This window comes from Carcharhinus amblyrhynchos, unplaced genomic scaffold (assembly GCF_965287045.1).
Source record: "Carcharhinus amblyrhynchos unplaced genomic scaffold, sCarAmb.v2.hapA chromosome_1448, whole genome shotgun sequence".
Classification (NCBI taxonomy): Eukaryota; Metazoa; Chordata; class Chondrichthyes; order Carcharhiniformes; family Carcharhinidae; genus Carcharhinus; species Carcharhinus amblyrhynchos.
The window spans coordinates 1-19,399 of record NW_027651188.1 but is presented as its reverse complement, the minus strand read 5'-3'; the positions used below and the strand labels follow the sequence as shown (position 1 = coordinate 19,399).

The window sequence follows — 19,399 nt, the reverse complement described above, 5'->3', positions numbered from 1 at the left end:
CTCTCCCCGTCTCTCCCCCCTCTCTTCCCCACCTCTCCCCCCTCTCTCCCCCTCTCTCTCCCCACCTCTCTCTCCCCCTCTCCTCCCCCCCCCTCCCCCTCTCTCCTCCCCTCTCTCCTCCACTCTCTCCACCCGCTCCCCCCCTCTCTCTCCCCCACTTCTCTCCCCCATTCTCTCCCCCTCTCTCCCCCCTCTCTCCCCACCTCTCTCTCCCCCTCTCCCTCCCCCCTCCCCCTCTCTCCTCCCCTCTCTCCACCCGCCCCCCCCCTCTCTCTTCCCCACTCTCTCCCCCCATCCCCCCTCTCTCTTTCCCTCTCTTTCTACCCCCATCCCGACCCTCTCTCTTTCCCCACCTCCCCCCCTCTCTTTCCCCACCTCCCCCTCTCCCTCCCTCCCCCTCCTCCCCGACCCTCTCTCCTCCCCACCTCTCTTCTTCTCCCTCCCCCCTTCTCCTCCAAACCCCATTTTCCATCTCTGCTCCTCATCTCCTCCCTCGACCCCTCGTATACCCGATATTAAGTTGATCTTTCCCTACATCCTAGCTATGACTGTAACACTACATTCTGCACCCTCTCCTTTCCTTCTCTATGAACGGTATGCTTGGTCTGTATAGTGCGCAAGGAACAATACTTTTCACTGTGTCCCGATACATGTGACAATAATAAATCGAATGAAATGTGTGTCACACAATCGCGGCTCCCCGGTGTAATCTCTATTCTTTGTCTCTCTCTGTCTCAGGACACAGACGTCTTTTTGAAGCTGTTAAAAGGAGACGAGTGATTGGCCGGCCCAAATCCTGGATGTCCAAGGTAGGAACCCGCCCACTGCTGCCTCACAGCGCCAGGGACCCGGGTTCGATTCCCGGTGACACAGTGGGTTAGCACTGCTGTCTCACAGCGCCAGGGACCCGGGTTCGATTCCCGGTGGCACAGTGGGTTAGCACTGCTGTCTCACAGTGCCAGGGACCCGGGTTCGATTCCCGGTGGCACAGTGGGTTAGCACTGCTGCCTCACAGCGCCAGGGACCCGGGTTCGATTCCCAGTGACACACAGTGGGTTAGCACTGCTGTCTCACAGCGCCAGGGACCCGGGTTCGATTCCCGGTGACACACAGTGGGTTAGCACTGCTGTCTCACAGCGCCAGGGACCCGGGTTCGATTCCCGGTGGCACAGTGGGTTAGCACTGCTGTCTCACAGTGCCAGGGACCCGGGTTCGATTCCCGGTGGCACAGTGGGTTAGCACTGCTGTCTCACAGCGCCAGGGACCCGGGTTCGATTCCCGGTGACACACAGTGGGTTAGCACTGCTGTCTCACAGCGCCAGGGACCCGGGTTCGATTCCCGGTGGCACAGTGGGTTAGCACTGCTGTCTCACAGTGCCAGGGACCCGGGTTCGATTCCCGGTGGCACAGTGGGTTAGCACTGCTGTCTCACAGTGCCAGGGACCCGGGTTCGATTCCCGGTGGCACAGTGGGTTAGCACTGCTGTCTCACAGCGCCAGGGACCCGGGTTCGATTCCCGGTGACACAGTGGGTTAGCACTGCTGTCTCACAGCGCCAGGGACCCGGGTTCGATTCCCGGTGACACAGTGGGTTAGCACTGCTGTCTCACAGCGCCAGGGACCCGGGTTCGATTCCCGGTGGGCACACAGTGGGTTAGCACTGCTGTCCCACAGCGCCAGGGACCCGGGTTCGATTCCCAGTGGCACAGTGGGTTAGCACTGCTGTCCCACAGTGCCAGGGACCCGGGTTCGATTCCCGGTGGGCACACAGTGGGTTAGCACTGCTGTCCCACAGTGCCAGGGACCCGGGTTCGATTCCCGGTGGCACAGTGGGTTAGCACTGCTGTCCCACAGTGCCAGGGACCCGGGTTCGATTCCCAGTGGCACAGTGGGTTAGCACTGCTGCCTCACAGCGCCAGGGACCCGGGTTCGATTCCCGGTGGGCACACAGTGGGTTAGCACTGCTGTCTCACAGCGCCAGGGACCCGGGTTCGATTCCCGGTGGGCACACAGTGGGTTAGCACTGCTGTCTCACAGCGCCAGGGACCCGGGTTCGATTCCTGGTGACACACAGTGGGTTAGCACTGCTGTCTCACAGCGCCAGGGACCCGGGTTCGATTCCCGGTGGGCACACAGTGGGTTAGCGCTGCTGTCTCACAGCGCCAGGGACCCGGGTTCGATTCCCAGTGGCACACAGTGGGTTAGCACTGCTGTCTCACAGCGCCAGGGACCCGGGTTCGATTCCCGGTGGGCACACAGTGGGTTAGCACTGCTGTCTCACAGCGCCAGGGACCCGGGTTCGATTCCCGATGGCGCAGTGGGTTAGCACTGCTGCCTCACAGCGCCAGGGACCTGGGTTTGATCCCAGGCTGGGGTCACTGTCTTTGTGGAGGCTGCACTTTCTCCCCGTGTCTGCATGGGCTTCCTCCAGGTGCTCCGGTTCCTCCCATCGTCCAAAGATGTGTAGGTTAGGTGGATTGGCCATGCTAAATTGCCCCTTAATGTCCAAAGATGTGTGGGTTAGGTGGATTGGCCATGCTAAATTGCCCCTTAGTGTCCAAAGATGTGTAGGTTAGGTGGATTGGCCATGCTAAATTGCCCCTTAGTGTCCAAAGATGTGTAGGTTAGGTGGATTGGCCATGCTAAATTGCCCCTTAGTGTCCAAAGATGTGTAGGTTAGGTGGATTGGCCATGCTAAATTGCCCCTTAGTGTCCAAAGATGTGTAGGTTGGGTGGATTGGCCATGCTAAATTGCCCCTTAGTGTCCAAAGATGTGTAGGTTAGGTGGATTGGCCATGCTAAATTGCCCCTTAGTGTCCAAAGATGTGTAGGTTGGGTGGATTGGCCATGCTAAATTGCCCCTTAATGTCCAAAGATGTGTGGGTTAGGTGGATTGGCCATGCTAAATTGCCCCTTAGTGTCCAAAGATGTGTAGGTTAGGTGGATTGGCCATGCTAAATTGCCCCTTAGTGTCCAAAGATGTGTAGGTTGGGTGGATTGGCCATGCTAAATTGCCCCTTAATGTCCAAAGATGTGTAGGTTAGGTGGATTGGCCATGTTAAATTGTCCCTTAGTGTCCAAAGATGTGCAGGTTAGAATGGATTAGCCTCGCTGAATTCTCCCTCAGTGTTGCCCGAACAGGCGCCGGAGTCTGGCGACTCGGGGATTTTCACAGTCACTTCATTGCGGTGTTAATGTAAGTCTTACTTGAGACTAATAAATAAGGTGTGACTCCAGAGCCACAGCCAATGTGGTTGACTGTCAACTGCCCTCCAAGGGGCAATTAGGGATGGGCAATAAATGCTGGAACCAGCCCATGAATAAGTGAAAAGAAAATCAGGGCAGCGCTGAGGGAGAGCCGCATTGCCAGAGGTGCCTCCTTTCTGTCTGTCTCGCCCTCCTGTCACCGTTGCCTTCGCCGTTTTGTCTTCGCAGATGTTCAGCGCCCGCTGTGTCGAGAGCGGCGACCAGGCCCCGTACGGGGGCGGCGCCCCCTTTTGCTCGCCGGAACCTGAGGTCGCCCCCAAGTGCCTGATTAACGACAAGGACTTGGCGCTGTTCGAGCGGCTGGGGAACGGCTCCTTTGGCGTGGTGAGACGCGGTGAATGGAGGCTGCCGAACGGCCGCGCTGTGAGTAGCCGGCGCGCCTCGCGGGGGCGGCGTGCGCGGAACCACCGAGTGCAGCAGCGCGGGAGAGGCCCCTTCGGCCCATCGAGTCTGCACCGACCCCATGGGAGGCCCAGGCCTGCCCACCCAGTAAAAAGCCTCACCCCACCAGATCAAAGTTCCAGCAGGTTTATCTGGTAGCTCGAGCCTTCGGAGCACTGCTCCTTCGTCAGTTGGGTGAGGAATTGTGTTCCCAAACAGGGCATGTAAAGGCACACAAACTCAACTTACAAAATAATGGTTGGAATGCGAGACTTTACAGGTAATCAAGTCTCAAAGGTACAGACAATGTGAGTGGAGAGAGGGTGAAGCACGGGTTGAAGAGATGTGTATTGTCTCCAGACAGGACAGCTCGTGGGGGTTACAGGTAGCGTGACATGACCCCAAGATCCCGGTCGAGGCTGTCCTCACGTCTACGGAACCCGCTCGACAATCACCAGGCAAGACTGTTCCCTTCCTGTTGGCGAACACCTCAGTGGTCACGGGCATTCGGCCTCTGATCTTCGGGTAAGCGTTCTCCAAGGCGGCCTTCACGACAGTGCAGACTGAGCGGAGGCTGATAGCCAAGTTCCCGCACGCATGAGGACGGCCTCAACCGGGATCTTGGGTTCGCGTCACACGATCTGTAACCCCCACGACTTGGGCTTGTGAAGTCTCACTTCCTGTCCTGTTTGGAGACAGTACACATCTCTTTAACCTGGCCTCAACCCTCTCTCCGCTCACGTTGTCTGTACCTTTAAGAAGTTGATTACCTGTAAAGTCTCGCATTCCAGCCATTATTTTGTAAATTGAGTTTGTGTCTTTCTATGCCCTGTTTGTGATCAGAGCTCCCACCCACCTGACGAAGGGGCAGCGCTCCGAAAGCTCGTGGCGTTTGCTACCAGGCAAACCTGTTGGACTTCAACCTGGTGTTGTGAGACTTCTGACTGTGTTTACCCCAGTCCAACGCTGGCATCGTGACTGCCCACCTCATCCCCTTGCCAACACTTGGTCCTGAATGTTATGGCGTGCCAAGTACCCATCCGGATACTTCTTAAAGGACGTGAGACGTCCTGCCTCCACCACCCTCCCAGGCAACGCGTTCCAGACCCTCACCGCCCTCTGGGTACAAAAGTCTCCCCTCGAACCCCCCCCCCCCCCAATTGCCTCCTGCCCTCTAACATGTATCCCCTCGTAACTGACCCCTCAACTCAGGGGCACAACTGCTCCTCGTCCGGCTCGGGTCACCGTCTGTGCGGAGTCTACACGTTCTCCCCCCTGTGTCCGCGTGGGTTTCCCTCCGGGTGCTCCGGTTTCCTCCCACAGTCCGAGAGACGTGCTGGTTAGGGTGCATTGGGCCGTGCTAAATTCTCCCTTCTCCCTCAGTGTTACCCCCGAACAGGCACCGGAGTGTGGCCACTAGGGGATTTTCACAGTAACTTCATTGCAGCGTTACGACTTGTCAATAAACTGTTTGCGATCTTTATAAATGAGCTGGATGAGGAAGTGGAGGGATGGGTGAGTAAGTTCGCCGACGATACGAAGGTTGGCGGTGTTGTGGATAGTCTGGAGGGATGTCAGAAGTTGCAGCGGGACATAGATAGGATGCAAGACTGGGCGGAGAAGTGGTAGATGGACTTCAACCCGGATAAGTGTGTAGTGGTCCATTTTGGCAGGTCCAATGGGATGAAGGAATATAATATCAAGGGTAGGACTCTTAGCAGTGTGGGAGATCAGAAGGATCTTGGGGTCCGGGTCCATAGGACTCTTAAATCGGCCTCGCAGGTGGAGGATGCGGTCAAGAAGGCGTATGGTGTACTGGCCTTCATTAATCGAGGGATTGAGGTTAGGAGTCGGGAGGTAATGCTGCAACTTTATAAGACCCTTGGCAGACCCCACTTGGAGTACTGTGCGCAGTTCTGGTCGCCTCGCTACAGGAAGGATGTGGAAGCTATTGAGAGGGTGCAGAGGAGATTTACAAGGATGTTGCCTGGATTGGGAGGCATGCCTTGTGAGGATAGGTTGAGGGAGCTGGGACTCTTCTCCCTGGAGAGACGAAGGTTGAGAGGCGACCTGATAGAGGTTTATGAAATGTTGAGAGGTATAGATAGGGTGGATTCTCGGAGGCTATTTCCCAGGGCTGAAATGGTCCCTATGAGAGGGACACAGGTTTAGGGTGCTGGGGAGCAGGTACAGAGGAGATGTCAGGGGTAAGTTTTTCACTCAGAGGGTGGTGAGTGAGTGGAATCGGCTGCTGTGGTGGTCGAGGCAAATTCAATAGGGTCTTTTAAGAGACTTCTGGATGAGTACATGGGACTTAATAGGATTGAGGGTTATAGGTAAGCCTAGTAGATAGGGATATCATCGGCGCAACTTGTGGGCCGAAGGGCCTGTTTGTGCTGTAGTTTTTCTGTGTTCTAAACTTTACCCCTCAGCCTTCTCTGCTCCAGCGAAAACAACCCAAGCCTATCCAACCTTTCATAACTTAAATGTTCTATCCCAGGCGGCATCCTGCCACAGTGCAGAGGGACCTGGGGGTCCTTGTGCACGAGTCGCAAAAACCCAGTCTGCAGGTACAGCAGGTGGTCAGGAAGGCGAATGGGATGTTGGCCTTTATAGCGAGGGGGATAGAATGTAAAAGCAGGGAGGTCTTGCTGCAACTATACAGGGCACTGGTGAGGCCGCAGCTGGAGTACTGTGTGCAGTTTTGGTCGCCGCACTTGCGCAAGGATATTTTGGCCTTGGAGGGAGTGCAGAGGAGGTTCACTCGGCTGACACCGGAGATGAGGGGGTTGGACTATGAAGAGAGACTAAATAGACTGGGTCTGTACCCGTTGGAGTTTAGAAGGCTGAGGGGGGATCTTATAGAGACGTGTAAGATAATGAAGGGGATGGATAGGGTAGAGGTAGAGAGATTCTTCCCGCTTAGAAAGGATAGCAGGACTAGAGGGCACAGCCTCAAGATAAAGGGGGGAGCAGTTTAGAACGGAGTTGAGGAGGAACTTCTTCACTCAAAGGGTGGTGAATCTCTGGAATTCTCTGCCCGTTGAAGTGGTGGAGGCTGCCTCGCTGAATATATTGAAGTCACGGGTAGATAGGTTTCTGATAGACAGGGGAATGAAGGGGAGAAAGCGGGAAAGTGGAACTGATCCACTTCAGATCAGCCATGATCTTATTGAATGGCGGGGCAGGCTCGAGGGGCTGGATGGCCTACTCCTGCTCCTATTTCTTATGTTCTTATGAATCTCCTCTGTACCCCCTCCAGTGCCATCACGTCCTTCCTGTAATGTGGCGACCAGAACTACACACAGTTCTCCAGCTGAGGCCTCACCAAAGTTCTGTACAACTCCATCGTAATCTCTCTGCTTTCGTAATCTATACCCTGATTGATAAAGGCGAGTGTGCCCTGTGCCTTTTTCGCCACCCTATTTACCTGCCTCGCCACCCTCAGAGATCTATGTACAAACACACCAAGGACCTTCTGTTCTTTGAATCTTCCCAGTGTCAGATCTTTCATAGTTTACTTTCTCGTCAAATTACTCCTTCCAAAGTGCATCACCTCACACTTTTCAGGGTTAAATTCCATCTGCCACCTATCCGCCCATTTGACCATCTCGCCCATGTCCTCCTCTAACCCAAGGCACTCCACCTCACTGCTCACCAGCCGGCCAACCTTTGTGTCATCGGCAAACTTATACTCCCCTCCGCCGCCTCACCCCAGATAGTCATCTACCTCATTTATACAACTGACCAACAATGAGGGGCCCAGCGCGGATCCCTGTGGTACGCCACTGGTCACTGGCCTCCAGTCACAAGGCATTCCTACCCCTCGTTATTCCAACCCCCTGGTCCTTGCCCCAACCCAGTCACCCTTGGCCACCGCGCTCACTCAGTAGCCCACACTCTTGACCACATTCCACCCCCCTCCTTTATTGCCCTTCATCGCGAGAGGATTTGAGTACAGGGATAGGGTTGTTTTGCTGCAGTTGTACAGGGCATAGGTGAGGCCACACCTGGAGCAGTTTTGGTCCCCTTATCTGAGGAAGGATGTCCTTGCTATCAAGGGAGTGCAGGAAAGGTTTACCAGGCAGATTCCTGGGATGGTAGGACTGTCATATAGGGAGAGATTAAGTCGGTTAGGATTGTATTAAGGGGCAGCACGGTGGCACAGTGGGTTAGCACTGCTGCCTCACAGCGCCAGGGACTTGGGTTTGATTCCCGGCTCGGGACACTGTCTGTGCGGAGTTTACACATTCTCCCCATGTCTGTGTGGGTTTCCTCCAGGTGCTCCGGTTTTCTCCCACAGTCCGAGAGATGTGCCGGTTAGGGTGGATTGGCCATATTAAATTGTCCTTAGTGTCCAAAGATGTGCAGGTTAGGTGGATTGGCCATGCTAAATTGCCCCTTAGTGTCCAAAGATGTGCAGGTTGGGTGGATTGGCCATGCTAAATTGTCCCTTAGTGTCCAAAGATGTGCAGGTTAGGTGGATTGGCCATGCTAAATTGCCCCTTAGTGTCCAAAGATGTGCAGGTTAGGTGGATTGGCCATGCTAAATTGTCCCTTAGTGTCCAAAGATGTGCAGGTTAGGTGGATTGGCCATGCTAAATTGCCCCTTAGTGTCCAAAGATGTGCGGGTTAGGTGGATTGGCCGTGCTAAATTGCCCCTTAGTGTCCAAAGATGTGTAGGTTAGGTGGATTGGCCATGCTAAATTGCCCCTTAGTGTCCAAAGATGTGCAGGTTAGGTGGATTGGCCATGCTAAATCGCCCCTTAGTATCTCAGGAAAAAGCATGGGGTTAGGGGGATAGGGCCTGGGTGGGATTGTAATCGGTGCAGACTTGATGGGCCGAATGGTCTCCTGCTGCATTGTAAGATTCAGTGATTTTGTGATATTCACAGGAGTTTAGAAGAGTGAGAGGGGACCTCGTAGAAACTTATAAAATTCTAACAGGGTTAGACAGGGGTAGATTCAGAAAGAAGGTTCCTGATGGTTGCGGGGGGGGTGGGGAGTCATAGAATCCTACAGTGCAGAAGGAGGCCATTCAGCCCATCAAGTCTGCACCAACCACAATCCCACCCAGGCCCGATTCCCGGAATCCTTCATTTTTACCCTGCTAGTCCTCCTGACACTGAGAGGCAATTTAGCATGGCCAATCCACTGAACATACACATAGAGTCATAGACGTTTACAGCATGGAAACAGGCCCTTCGGCCCAACTTGTCCATGCCGCCCCTTGTTTTGAACTCCAAAGCTAATCCCAATTGCCCGCATTTGCCCCATATCCCTCTACACCCATCGTAGCCATGTAACTCTCTAAACACCCTTTAAAAGACAAAATTGTACCCACCTCTACTACTACCTCTGGCAGCTCGTTCCAGACACTCACCACCCTCTGTGTGAAAAAATTGCCCCCTCTGGACCCTTTTGTATCTCTCCCCTCTCACCTTAAGCCTATGCCCTCTAGTTTTAGACTCCCCTACCTTTGGGAAAAGATATTGACTATCTAGCTGATCTGTGCCCCTCATTATTTTACAGACATGTATAAGATCACCCCTCAGCCTCCTACACTCCAGAGAAAAATAATCCCAGTCTATCCAGCCTCTCCTTATAACTCAAACCATCAAGTCCCAGTAGCATCCCAGTAAACCTTTTCTGCACTCTTTCTAGTTTAATAATATCCTTTCTATAATAGGGTGACCAGAACTGTACATAGTAGGAAGACGAACAGTGGAATGGAGGAGGGCTGTATGGCAATGGGTTTGATTTGATTTGATTTATTATTGTCACATGTATCGGGATACAGTGAAAAGTATTGTTTCTTGCGCACTATACAGACAAAGCATACCGTTCATAGAGTACATGGGGAGAAGGATTTGCTTTGATTTATTATTGTCACATGTATTGGGATACAGTGAAAAGTATTGTTTCTTGCGCGCTAGACAGACAAAACATACCGTTCATAGAGAAGGAAAGGAGAGGGTGCAGAATGTAGTGTTACAGTCACAGCGAGGGTGTAGAGAAAGATCAACTTAATGCGAGGTAGGTCCATTCAAAAGTCTGACAGCAGCAGGGAAGAAGCTGTTCTTGAGTCGGTGGGTACGTGACCTCAGACTTTTGTATCTTTATCCCGATGGAAGAAGGTGGAAGAGAGAATGTCCGGGGTGTGTGGGGTCCTTGATTATGCCGGCTGCTTTTCCCCAAGGCAGCGGGAAGTGTAGACAGAGTCAATGGATGGGAGGCTGGTTTGTGTGATGGGATTGGGCTACATTCACCACCCTTTTGTAGTTCCTTGCGGTCTTGGGCAGAGCAGGAGCCCAGACCAAGCTGTGATACAACCAGAAAGAATGCTTTCTATGGGGCATCTGTTGGCACCTGCAAAGTGTTGGCTGGATTGTGTTGTGATAAACAATGCCCGGTGCCTGGGCACAGCGATGGTGCCTAGAGGTTGGGTTTTGTCTCTGTGGCTCCCCCCCTGCTGTTTAATCCCCTCCGCGGTTTAACCCCCAACTTTATCTCTGTGCCTGCCCCCCTGCTGTTTAAAACCCCTCCACCTTGTCTCTATATCCCCCCATCTGCAGTTTAATCCCCCCCCCCCGCCTTGTCTCTGTGTCTCTCCCTCCGCGGTTTAACCCCCCCCGCCTTGTCTCTGTGTCATAAGAACATAAGAAATAGGAGCAGGAGTAGGCCATCTAGCCCTTCGAGCCTGCCCCGCCATTCAATAAGATCATGGCTGATCTGTCGTGGCTCAGTTCCACATTCCCGCCCTCTCCCCATAACCCTTAATCCCCTCTCTTATCAAAAACCCATCAACCCGCGTCTTAAAAATATTTAGCGAGGCAGCCTCCACCACTTCAACGGGCAGAGAATTCCAGAGATTCACCACCCTTTGAGTGAAGAAGTTCCTCCTCAACTCCGTTCTAAACCGCCCCCCCTTTATCTTGAGGCTGTGCCCCCTAGTCCTACTGTCTTTTTTGAGCGGGAAGAGTCTCTCCACCTCTATCCTATCCATCCCATTCATCATCTTATACGTCTCAATGAGATCTCCCCTCATTCTTCTAAACTCTAACGAGTACAAGCCTAGTTTATTCAGCCTCTCCTCATAGCTCAACCCCCTCAACTCCGGTATCAGCCTAGTAAACCTCCTCTGCACTCCCTCCAAGGCCAAAATATCCTTGCGTAAGTGCGGCGCCCAAAACTGCACACAGTACTCCAGCTGCGGCCTCACCAATGCCCTATACAGCTGCAGCAAGACCTCCCTACTTTTATATTCAATCCCCTTCGCTATGAAGGCCAGCATCCCATTCGCCTTCCTAACCACCTGCTGCACCTGCAAGCTGGGTTTTTGCGACTCATGCACAAGGACCCCGAGGTCCCTCTGCACCGTCGCATGCTGCAGTTTTTCGCCACGTAAGTAATAGTCCTTCCTACCATTATTCCTACCAAAGTGGACCACCTCACACTTGCCAACATTAAATTCCATTTGCCATTGTCTCCCCCTCCGCAGTTTAATCCACCCCCCCGCCTTGTCTCTGTGTCTCCCCCTCCGCAGTTTAACCCCCCCGCCTTGTCTCTGTGTCTCTCCCTCTGTGGTTTAACAACCCCCCCCTCCACCTTGTCTTTCAGCTGAGTGTGGCCGTGAAGTGTCTGAGGTCGGACATCTCCAACGAGACAGATGCCATGGCCGACTTCCTACAGGAGGTGAACGCAATGTACGCCATCAACCACCCACACCTCATCCAGCTGTACGGGGTCACCCTCACTCACCCTCTGAAAATGGTGAGTATCGGCACACTCTGCACCCCCCTCCAACCCTCCTCCTGGCTCCTGTGGCTCAATCCACGAAACTCTCGCCCTCACTGTGACTCTCCCTCAACCCTTCGCTCTCTCTCTCTCTCTCTCTCACTCTCTGCCTCACACTTTCTTTCCCTCTCTCTCTTTTTCCCTCTCTCTCTTTTTTCCTCTCTCTCTTTTTCCCCCTCTCTCTTTCCCTCTCACTGTTTCTCTTTCTCTTTCCATCTCTCTCTCTCTCTACCTCTGTTGCTCCCTTTCTCTCTCTTATTCCCTTCCTCTTTCCCTCTCTCGCTCTTTCAGTCTCTCTTTCTCTTCCCCCTTCTCTCTCTCTCTCTCCATCTTTCTCTCTCCTCCCTCTTTCTCACTTCCATTCTCTGTCTTCCTCTCTCTCTCTATTGCACTCTTTCCCGCTCTCTCTCTTGCACTCTCCTTCTCTCACTCTCCTTTCTCTCTCTTTTCCTCTCTCCCTTGCTGTCTTTCTCTCTCTCCTCTTAGTGTCCAAAGATGTGCGGGTTAGGTGGATTGGCCATGCTAAATTGTCCCTTAGTATCCAAAGATGTGCAGGTTGGGTGGATTGGCCGTGCTAAATTGCCCCTTAGTGTCCAAAGATGTGCAGGTTGGGTGGATTGGCCATGCTAAATTGCCCCTTAGTGTCCAAAGATGTGCAGGTTAGGTGGATTGGCCATGCTAAATTGTCCCCTGTTGTCCAAAGATGTGTCGGTTAGGTGGATTGGCCATGCTAAATTGCCCCTTAGTGTCCAAAGATGTGCAGGTTAGGTGGATTGGCCATGCTAAATTGCCCCTTAGTGTCCAAAGATGTGCAGGTTAGGTGGATTGGCCATGCTAAATTGCCCCTTAGTGTCCAAAGATGTGCAGGTTAGGTGGATTGGCCATGCTAAATTGCCCCTTAGTGTCCAAAGATGTGCAGGTTGGGTGGATTGGCCATGCTAAATTGCCCCTTAGTGTCCAAAGATGTGCAGGTTAGGTGGATTGGCCATGCTAAATTGTCCCCTGTTGTCCAAAGATGTGCAGGTTAGGTGGATTGGCCATGCTAAATTGCCCCTTAGTGTCCAAAGATGTGCAGGTTAGGTGGATTGGCCATGCTAAATTGCCCCTTAGTGTCCAAAGATGTGCAGGTTGGGTGGATTGGCCATGCTAAATTGCCCCTTAGTGTCCAAAGATGTGCAGGTTAGGTGGATTGGCCATGCTAAATTGTCCCCTGTTGTCCAAAGATGTGCAGGTTAGGTGGATTGGCCATGCTAAATTGCCCCTTAGTGTCCAAAGATGTGCAGGTTAGGTGGATTGGCCATGTGCGGTTGAAGGGTGAGGGCATGGGAGTGGGTGATATATTCTGCCAGGGACTCAGTCCAAGGTAAGCCAGGACTGCAAACACACATAGCTAATTTCCTTTTACCGATAAATAGCTTTAGTTGCTGACTCTGATGGAATGTAACCGTACAAGAGAATTATTCTTTATTCCGCCTCCACCTCTGGCTCGCTGGACACTGAGCCTCAGGCTGCTGGGAAGAGTTGCTCCTGCTTGACCCCTCACCCTCCTCTCTGACCGCCTCTAGGTGACGGAGTTGGCGCCTCTGGGCTCCCTCTACGACTACCTGAGGGCCAGGCACGGGGCCTACCCCATCCAGCTGCTGTGGGCCTACGCCGTGCAGGTGTGCGAGGGCATGGATTACCTGGAGTCCCAGCACTTCATCCACCGCGACCTCGCCGCCCGCAACATCCTGCTCGCCAGCGAGGAACAGGTGAAGATCGCGGACTTCGGCTTGATGCGCTCGCTCTCGAACTCCGATCATTATGTGATGCAGGCTCATCGCAAGATTCCCTTCGCCTGGTGAGGTCATCTTGTATTGAACGTGTGTGTGTGTGTGTGTATAGGAGTGTGTGTACAGGTTGTGTGTGGGTGTATAGGAGTGTGTGTACAGGTTTGTGTGTGGGTGTATAGGAGTGTGTGTACAGGTTGTGTGTGGGTGTATAGGAGTGTGTGTACAGGTTGTGTGTGGGTGTATAGGAGTGTATGTACAGGTTGTGTGTGGGTGTATAGGAGTGTGTGTACAGGTTGTGTGTGGGTGTATAGGAGTGTGTGTACAGGTTGTGTGTGGGTGTATAGGAGTGTGTGTACAGGTTGTGTGTGGGTGTATAGGAGTGTGTGTACAGGTTGTGTGTGTGTGTATACAAGTATGTGTGTGTGTACAGTCTGTGTGTGTGTGCAGTATGTGTGTGTGTATGTGTACAGGTGTGTGTGTGTGTATGGGACTGTGTGTGTGTGTGTGTACAGATATGTGTGTGTGTGGGACAGGTGTGTGTGTGTGTACAAGTATGTGTGTGTGTGGACAGGTGTGTGTGTGTGTGTACAAGTATGTGTGTGTGTGGACAGGTGTGTGTGTGTGTGTACAAGTATGTGTGTGTGTGGACAGGTGTGTGTGTGGACAGGTGTGTGTGTGTGTGGACAGGTGTGTGTGTGTGTGGACAGGTGTGTGTGTGTATGTACAAGTATGTGTGTGTGTGTGGACAGGTGTGTGTGTGTGTGTACAAGTATGTGTGTGTGTGTGGACAGGTGTGTGTGTGTGGACAGGTGTGTGTGTGTATGTACAAGTATGTGTGTGTGTGGACAGGTGTGTGTGTGTGTGTACAAGTATGTGTGTGTGTGTGGACAGGTGTGTGTGTGTGGACAGGTGTGTGTGTGTATGTACAAGTATGTGTGTGTGTGGACAGGTGTGTGTGTGTGTGTGTACAAGTATGTGTGTGGACAGATGTGTGTACATATACAGGTGTGTGTGTGTGCAGCTGTGTGTGTGTATGTGTGTACACAGTTTTGTGTGTGTGTGTGTACAGGGGTATGTGTATGTGGGTGTGTGTCCGTGTGTCCACAGATGGGCAAAGGTACAAAGTTTACCTTGGAGGAGGACGGGGGTGGGGTGGGGTGGAGGAAGCAGTAACTCGGGGGAGTCGAACCCCACCCCCTCCCGCCTCCCCCTCGGCCGCTGAACGCCCACTCACTTCTCCCCGTCTCCCCCCGCCCCACCTCTGCCCCGCAGGTGCGCCCCGGAAAGCCTGAAATCCGGAACCTTCTCCCACGCCTCGGATGTCTGGATGTTTGGCGTGGTGTTGTGGGAGCTGTTCTCGTATTGTGAGGAGCCCTGGATGGGGATGTACGGCCGGGAGGTAAGGAGAGACACCCCCGTGAAAGGTCGGGGTGGGGGGGGGGGCGGCTAGTGATCCAGCACTGGGGCCTTCTGACCCTGGAGGAGGCCATTCAGCCCTCTAACTGTGAGCTAGAATGATGTTGAGAGTGTTATCTTTAGACGGTCAAGGATACGCGCCCCCTCCACTGGGTGAAGAGCCACAGGACGCCACATCTTACAGGGGAAGGCAGTGGAACTGTCACTGGGCGAGTCGTCCAGAGATTAATGCCCCGGGGTGCGTGGGGAGGGGGAGGGGGAGGGTGGGGGTGGTTTCCGCTGCCTTTGTGGAAGCTGTTGAAACTTACATTCAGTTCATAAAATCTGGAACACGGTGAGTCTCGGTAGCGGTGACCATGATAGCTACCGTGGATTGTCGCAGGAACCCATCTGGTTCACGAATGTCCTTTAGGGAAGGAAATCTGCCGTCCTTACCTGGGCTGGCCCACACGTGACTCCAGAGCCAATGTGGATTGGCCATGCTAAATTGCCCCTTAGTGTCCAAAGATGTGCAGGTTAGGTGGATTGGACATGCTAAATTGTCCCTTAGTGTCCAAAGATGTGCGGGTTAGGTGGATTGGCCATGCTAAATTGCCCCTTAGTGTCCAAAGATGTGCAGGTTAGGTGGATTGGACATGCTAAATTGTCCCTTAGTCTCCAAAGATGTGCAGGTTAGGTGGATTGGCCATGCTAAATTGCCCCTTAGTGTCCAAAGATGTGCAGGTTAGGTGGATTGGCCATGCTAAATTGTCCCTTAGTGTCCAAAGATGTGTAGGTTAGGTGGATTGGCCATGCTAAATTGCCCCTTAGTGTCCAAAGATGTGCAGGTTAGGTGGATTGGCCATGCTAAATTGTCCCTTAGTGTCCAAAGATGTGTAGGTTAGGTGGATTGGCCATGCTAAATTGCCCTTAGTGTCCAAAGATGTGTAGGTTAGGTGGATTGGCCATGCTAAATTGCCCCTTAGTGTCCAAAGATGTGCAGGTTAGGTGGATTGGCCATGCTAAATTGCCCCTTAGTGTCCAAAGATGTGCAGGTTAGGTGGATTGGCCATCCTAAATTGCCCCTTAGTGTTTATCTACAAGATGCAGCGACTCACCAAGGCTCCTTGGGCAGCACCTTCCAAACCCACCACCATCTACCATCTAGAAGGCCAAGTGCAGCAGATACCTGGGAAACACCACCCTCCGAGCCACTCACCATCCCGACTGGGAAATATATCGGCCGTTCCTTCACTGTCGCTGGGTCAAGATCCTGAAACTCCCTCCCTAACAGCACGGTGGGTGTGCCCACGCCACAGGGGCCGCAGCGGGTTCAAGATGGCGGCTCACCCGCCAGCTTCTCAAGGGGCAATTAGGGGTGGGCAACAAATGCTGGACCCAGCCAGCGAGACCCCCATCCTGCGAAAGAAGGAGATAAAAACAGATTACTGATGGCAATGGGTCAACAGGTCACACATCCGATAGAGTCAGGGATTCTCCACAGTGACCACATTGTAGTGACACTGAGAAATAAACTTTTCAAAATATTTCTCCCACTCCCCTCTCCTCTCTCCCTCCCCCTCTCACCCCACCCCTCTCTCCCTCCCCCCTCCTCTCCCTCCCCCTCTCTCACCCTTCCCCCGCTCTGTCCTCCCCCCTCTCTCTCCCTCCCCCCTCTCCTCCCTCCCCCCCTCTCTCTCCCTCCCCCCTCTCTCCCCTCCCCCCTCTCTCTCCCTCCCCCCTCTCCCTCCCCCTTCTCTCTCCCTCCCCCTTCTCTCTCCCTCCCCTCTCTCCCTCCCCCTCTCTCTCCCTCCCCCCTCTCTCTCCCTCCCCCTCTCTCTCCCTCCCCCCTCTCTCTCCTTCCCCCTCTCACACCTTCCCCTCTCACACCTTACCCCTCTCTCCCTCCACCTCTCTGTCCCTCCCCCTCTCTCCCTCCCCCTCTCTCCCTCCCTCTCCCTCCCTCTCTCTCCCTCCCCCTCTTTCCCTCCCCCTCTTTCCCTCCCCCTCTCCCTCCCCCTCTCCCTCCCCCTCTCTCCCTCCCCTTCTCTCACCCTCCTTCGCCCTCCCTCCCCCTCCCTCCCCCTCTCTCCCTCCCCCCCTCTCTCTCCCTCCCCACTCTCTCCCTCTCCCTCCCCTCTCTCCCTCTCCCTCCCCCCTCTCTCCCTCCCCCCTCTCTCTCCCTCCCCTCTCTCTCCCTCTCCCTCCCCTCTCTCCCTCTCCCTCCCCCTCTCTCCCTCCCCCCTCTCTCTCCCTCCCCCCCTCTCTCCCTCCCCGCTCTCTCCCTCCCCCTCTCTCTCCCTCCCCCTCTCTCTCCCTCCCCCTCTCTCTCCCTCCCCCTCTCTCTCCCTCCCCCCTCTCTCTCCCTCCCCCTCTCTCTCCCTCCCCCCCTCTCTCCCTCCCCCCCTCTCTCCCTCCCCCCTCTCTCTCCCTCCCCCCTCTCTCTCCCTCCCCCCCTCTCTCCCTCCCCCTCTCTCTCCCTCCCCCCTCTCTCTCCCTCCCCCTCTCCCCCTCCCCCTCTCTCTCCCTCCCCCTCTCTCTCCCTCCCCCCTCTCTCTCCCTCCCCCTCTCCCCCTCCCCCTCTCTCCTTCCCCCTCTCTCCTTCCCCTCTCTCCCTCCCCCTCTCCCCCTCCCCCTCTCTCCTTCCCCCTCTCTCTCCCTCCCCCCTCTCTCCCTCTCCCTCCCCCTCTCTCCCTCCCCCTCTCTCTCTCGCCCTCCCTCCCTCTCTCTCTCTCCCTCTCTCTCCCTCCCCCTCTCTCTCCCTCCCCCTCTCTCTCCCTCCCCCTCTCTCTCCCTCCCCCCCTCTCTCCCTCCCCCTCTCTCCCTCCCCCTCTCTCCCTCCCCTCTCTCTCTCCCCCTCTCTCCCTCCCTCTCTCCAGATTCTGATGTTGATCGACCGTGAGAAGAGGAGGTTGGAGCAGCCGATCGATTGTCCGGCCGATATTTACAGCCTGGCTTTGCAGTGCTGGGCTGCCGTCCCGGACGAACGTCCGTCCTTCTCCCAGCTCCACCTCCGACTGAAGGAGGTACCGTCACGCCCCCCCCCCCGAACCCACTTCGCCGGCTTCCACCCCTTCCCTTTGCACCCCCCACCCCCCCCAACCACTCCACGGCCAAGACAGCGAGAGGCGGGTAATCCCTGAGCGGGATTGGTGGGATCCATCGGCCAAGACACAAGGCATTGGCCAATGACTGGGAGCCAAGACCCCGGCCTGGCTCACTCACTCATCGCCATGGGAACGCAGGCAGTGGAGGGGGGGCAATGAGGGTGTGGGGTAGGGGGGGGTGAGGAGGTGAGGGAGAGTGAGGGGGTATGGGAGAGGGAGAATGAGGGGGTAAAGGAGAGGGAGAATGAGGGGGTAAAGGAGAGGGAAGTGAGGGGTCGAGGGAGAGAGAGAGAGAGAGTGAGGGGTCGAGGGAGAGAGAGAGAGGGGGGTCGAGGGAGAGAGAGAGTGAGGGGTCGAGGGAGAGAGAGGGGGCGAGGGAGAGAGAGTGAGGGGGCGAGGAGAGAGAGAGTGAGGGGTCGAGGAGAGAGAGAGTGAGGGGTCGAGGGAGAGGGGGCGAGGGAGAGAGAGTGAGGGGTCGAGGGAGAGGATGAGTGGGGGTCAAGGGAGAGGGAGAATGAGGGGTAAAGGACAGGGAGAGTGAGGGGGCGAAGGATTGGGAGAGTGGGAGGGTGGTGCGAGGGAGGGAGAGAATGAAGGGTTGAGGATGAGGGAGAGTGAGGGGGTGAAGGATAGGGAGAGTGAAGGGGATGAGGGTGCGGGAGAGTGAGGGGCCGAGGATGCAGGAGCGTGAGGGGGACGAGGGTGTGGGAGAGTGAGGGGCCGAGGGTGCGGGAGAGTGAGGGGGACGAGGGTGCGGGAGGGTGAGGGGCCGAGGGTGCGGGAGAGTGAGGGGGAACGAGGGTGCGGGAGAGTGAGGGGGACGAGGGTGCAGGAGGGTGAGGGGCCGAGGGTGCGGGAGAGTGAGGGGGACGAGGGTGCGGGAGAGTGAGGGGGACGAGGGTGCGGGAGAGTGAGGGGGCGAGGGTGCGGGAGAGTGAGGGGCCGAGGGAGAGTGAGGGGAGTGAGGGTGCGGGAGAGTGAGGGGGACGAGGGAGAGTGAGGGGAGCGAGGGTGCGGGAGAGTGAGGGGATGAGGGAGATTGAGGGGAGCGAGGGTGCGGGAGAGTGAAGGATCGAGGGAGAGGGAGAATGAGGGGCCGAGGGTGAGGGAGAGTGAGGGGAGCGAGGGAGACGAGTGCGGACTGAGGAGGAGAAGGTGAGTGACCGAGCGAGACTGCGCTCACCTGGCCCTGGAAATAGGGGGGGGGCACGGTGGCGCAGCGGGTTAGCCCCGCTGCCTCACAGCGCCAGGGACCCGGGTTCGATTCCCGGCTCGGGTCTGCACATCCTCCCCGTGTCTGCCTGGGTTTCCCTCCGGTTCCCTCCCGCAGTGCAAAAGACGTGCTGGGTTCGGGTGCGTTGGGCTGCGCTAAATTCTCCCTCAGTGTTCCCCGAACAGGAGTGTGGCGACCGGGGCTGGGGAGGGGTGTCGTTTTCGCAGTAACTTCATTGCGGCGTTAATGTAAGCCTTTGACTCTTCGCTGTGGCAGGCCCAGCCTCTGGAGGTGAAAGCTGTGGAGGATTTCAGTGAAGCAGGGAAACTGAGAATGGAAACGAACGATCACCTGACAATTATTGACGGAAGGTGAGTTTGCACAGGGGCTCGGGAATGAGAGAGAGAGTGCATGGCCCCTCACCCCTGTCAATACGCCAATAATAACCCTGGAGGAACCCTTCCTTCG

The 19,399-nt window shown here is 55.3% G+C and overlaps 1 protein-coding gene across 1 annotated transcript; it reads left to right on the top strand.

Annotated features, from left to right (window-relative positions):
- Positions 1-738: 738 nt before the first annotated feature.
- LOC145340805 (activated CDC42 kinase 1-like) lies at positions 739-19,306 on the top strand (the record flags this gene model as incomplete). The annotated part of the gene is made up of 7 exons (XM_080185266.1): positions 739-809; positions 3,435-3,629; positions 11,268-11,420; positions 13,010-13,284; positions 14,489-14,615; positions 17,491-17,637; positions 19,208-19,306. Coding segments are annotated over 7 exons (1,067 nt in total), but the record flags the coding sequence as incomplete, so codon positions are not given.
- Between the last annotated feature and the right edge of the window lie 93 nt (positions 19,307-19,399).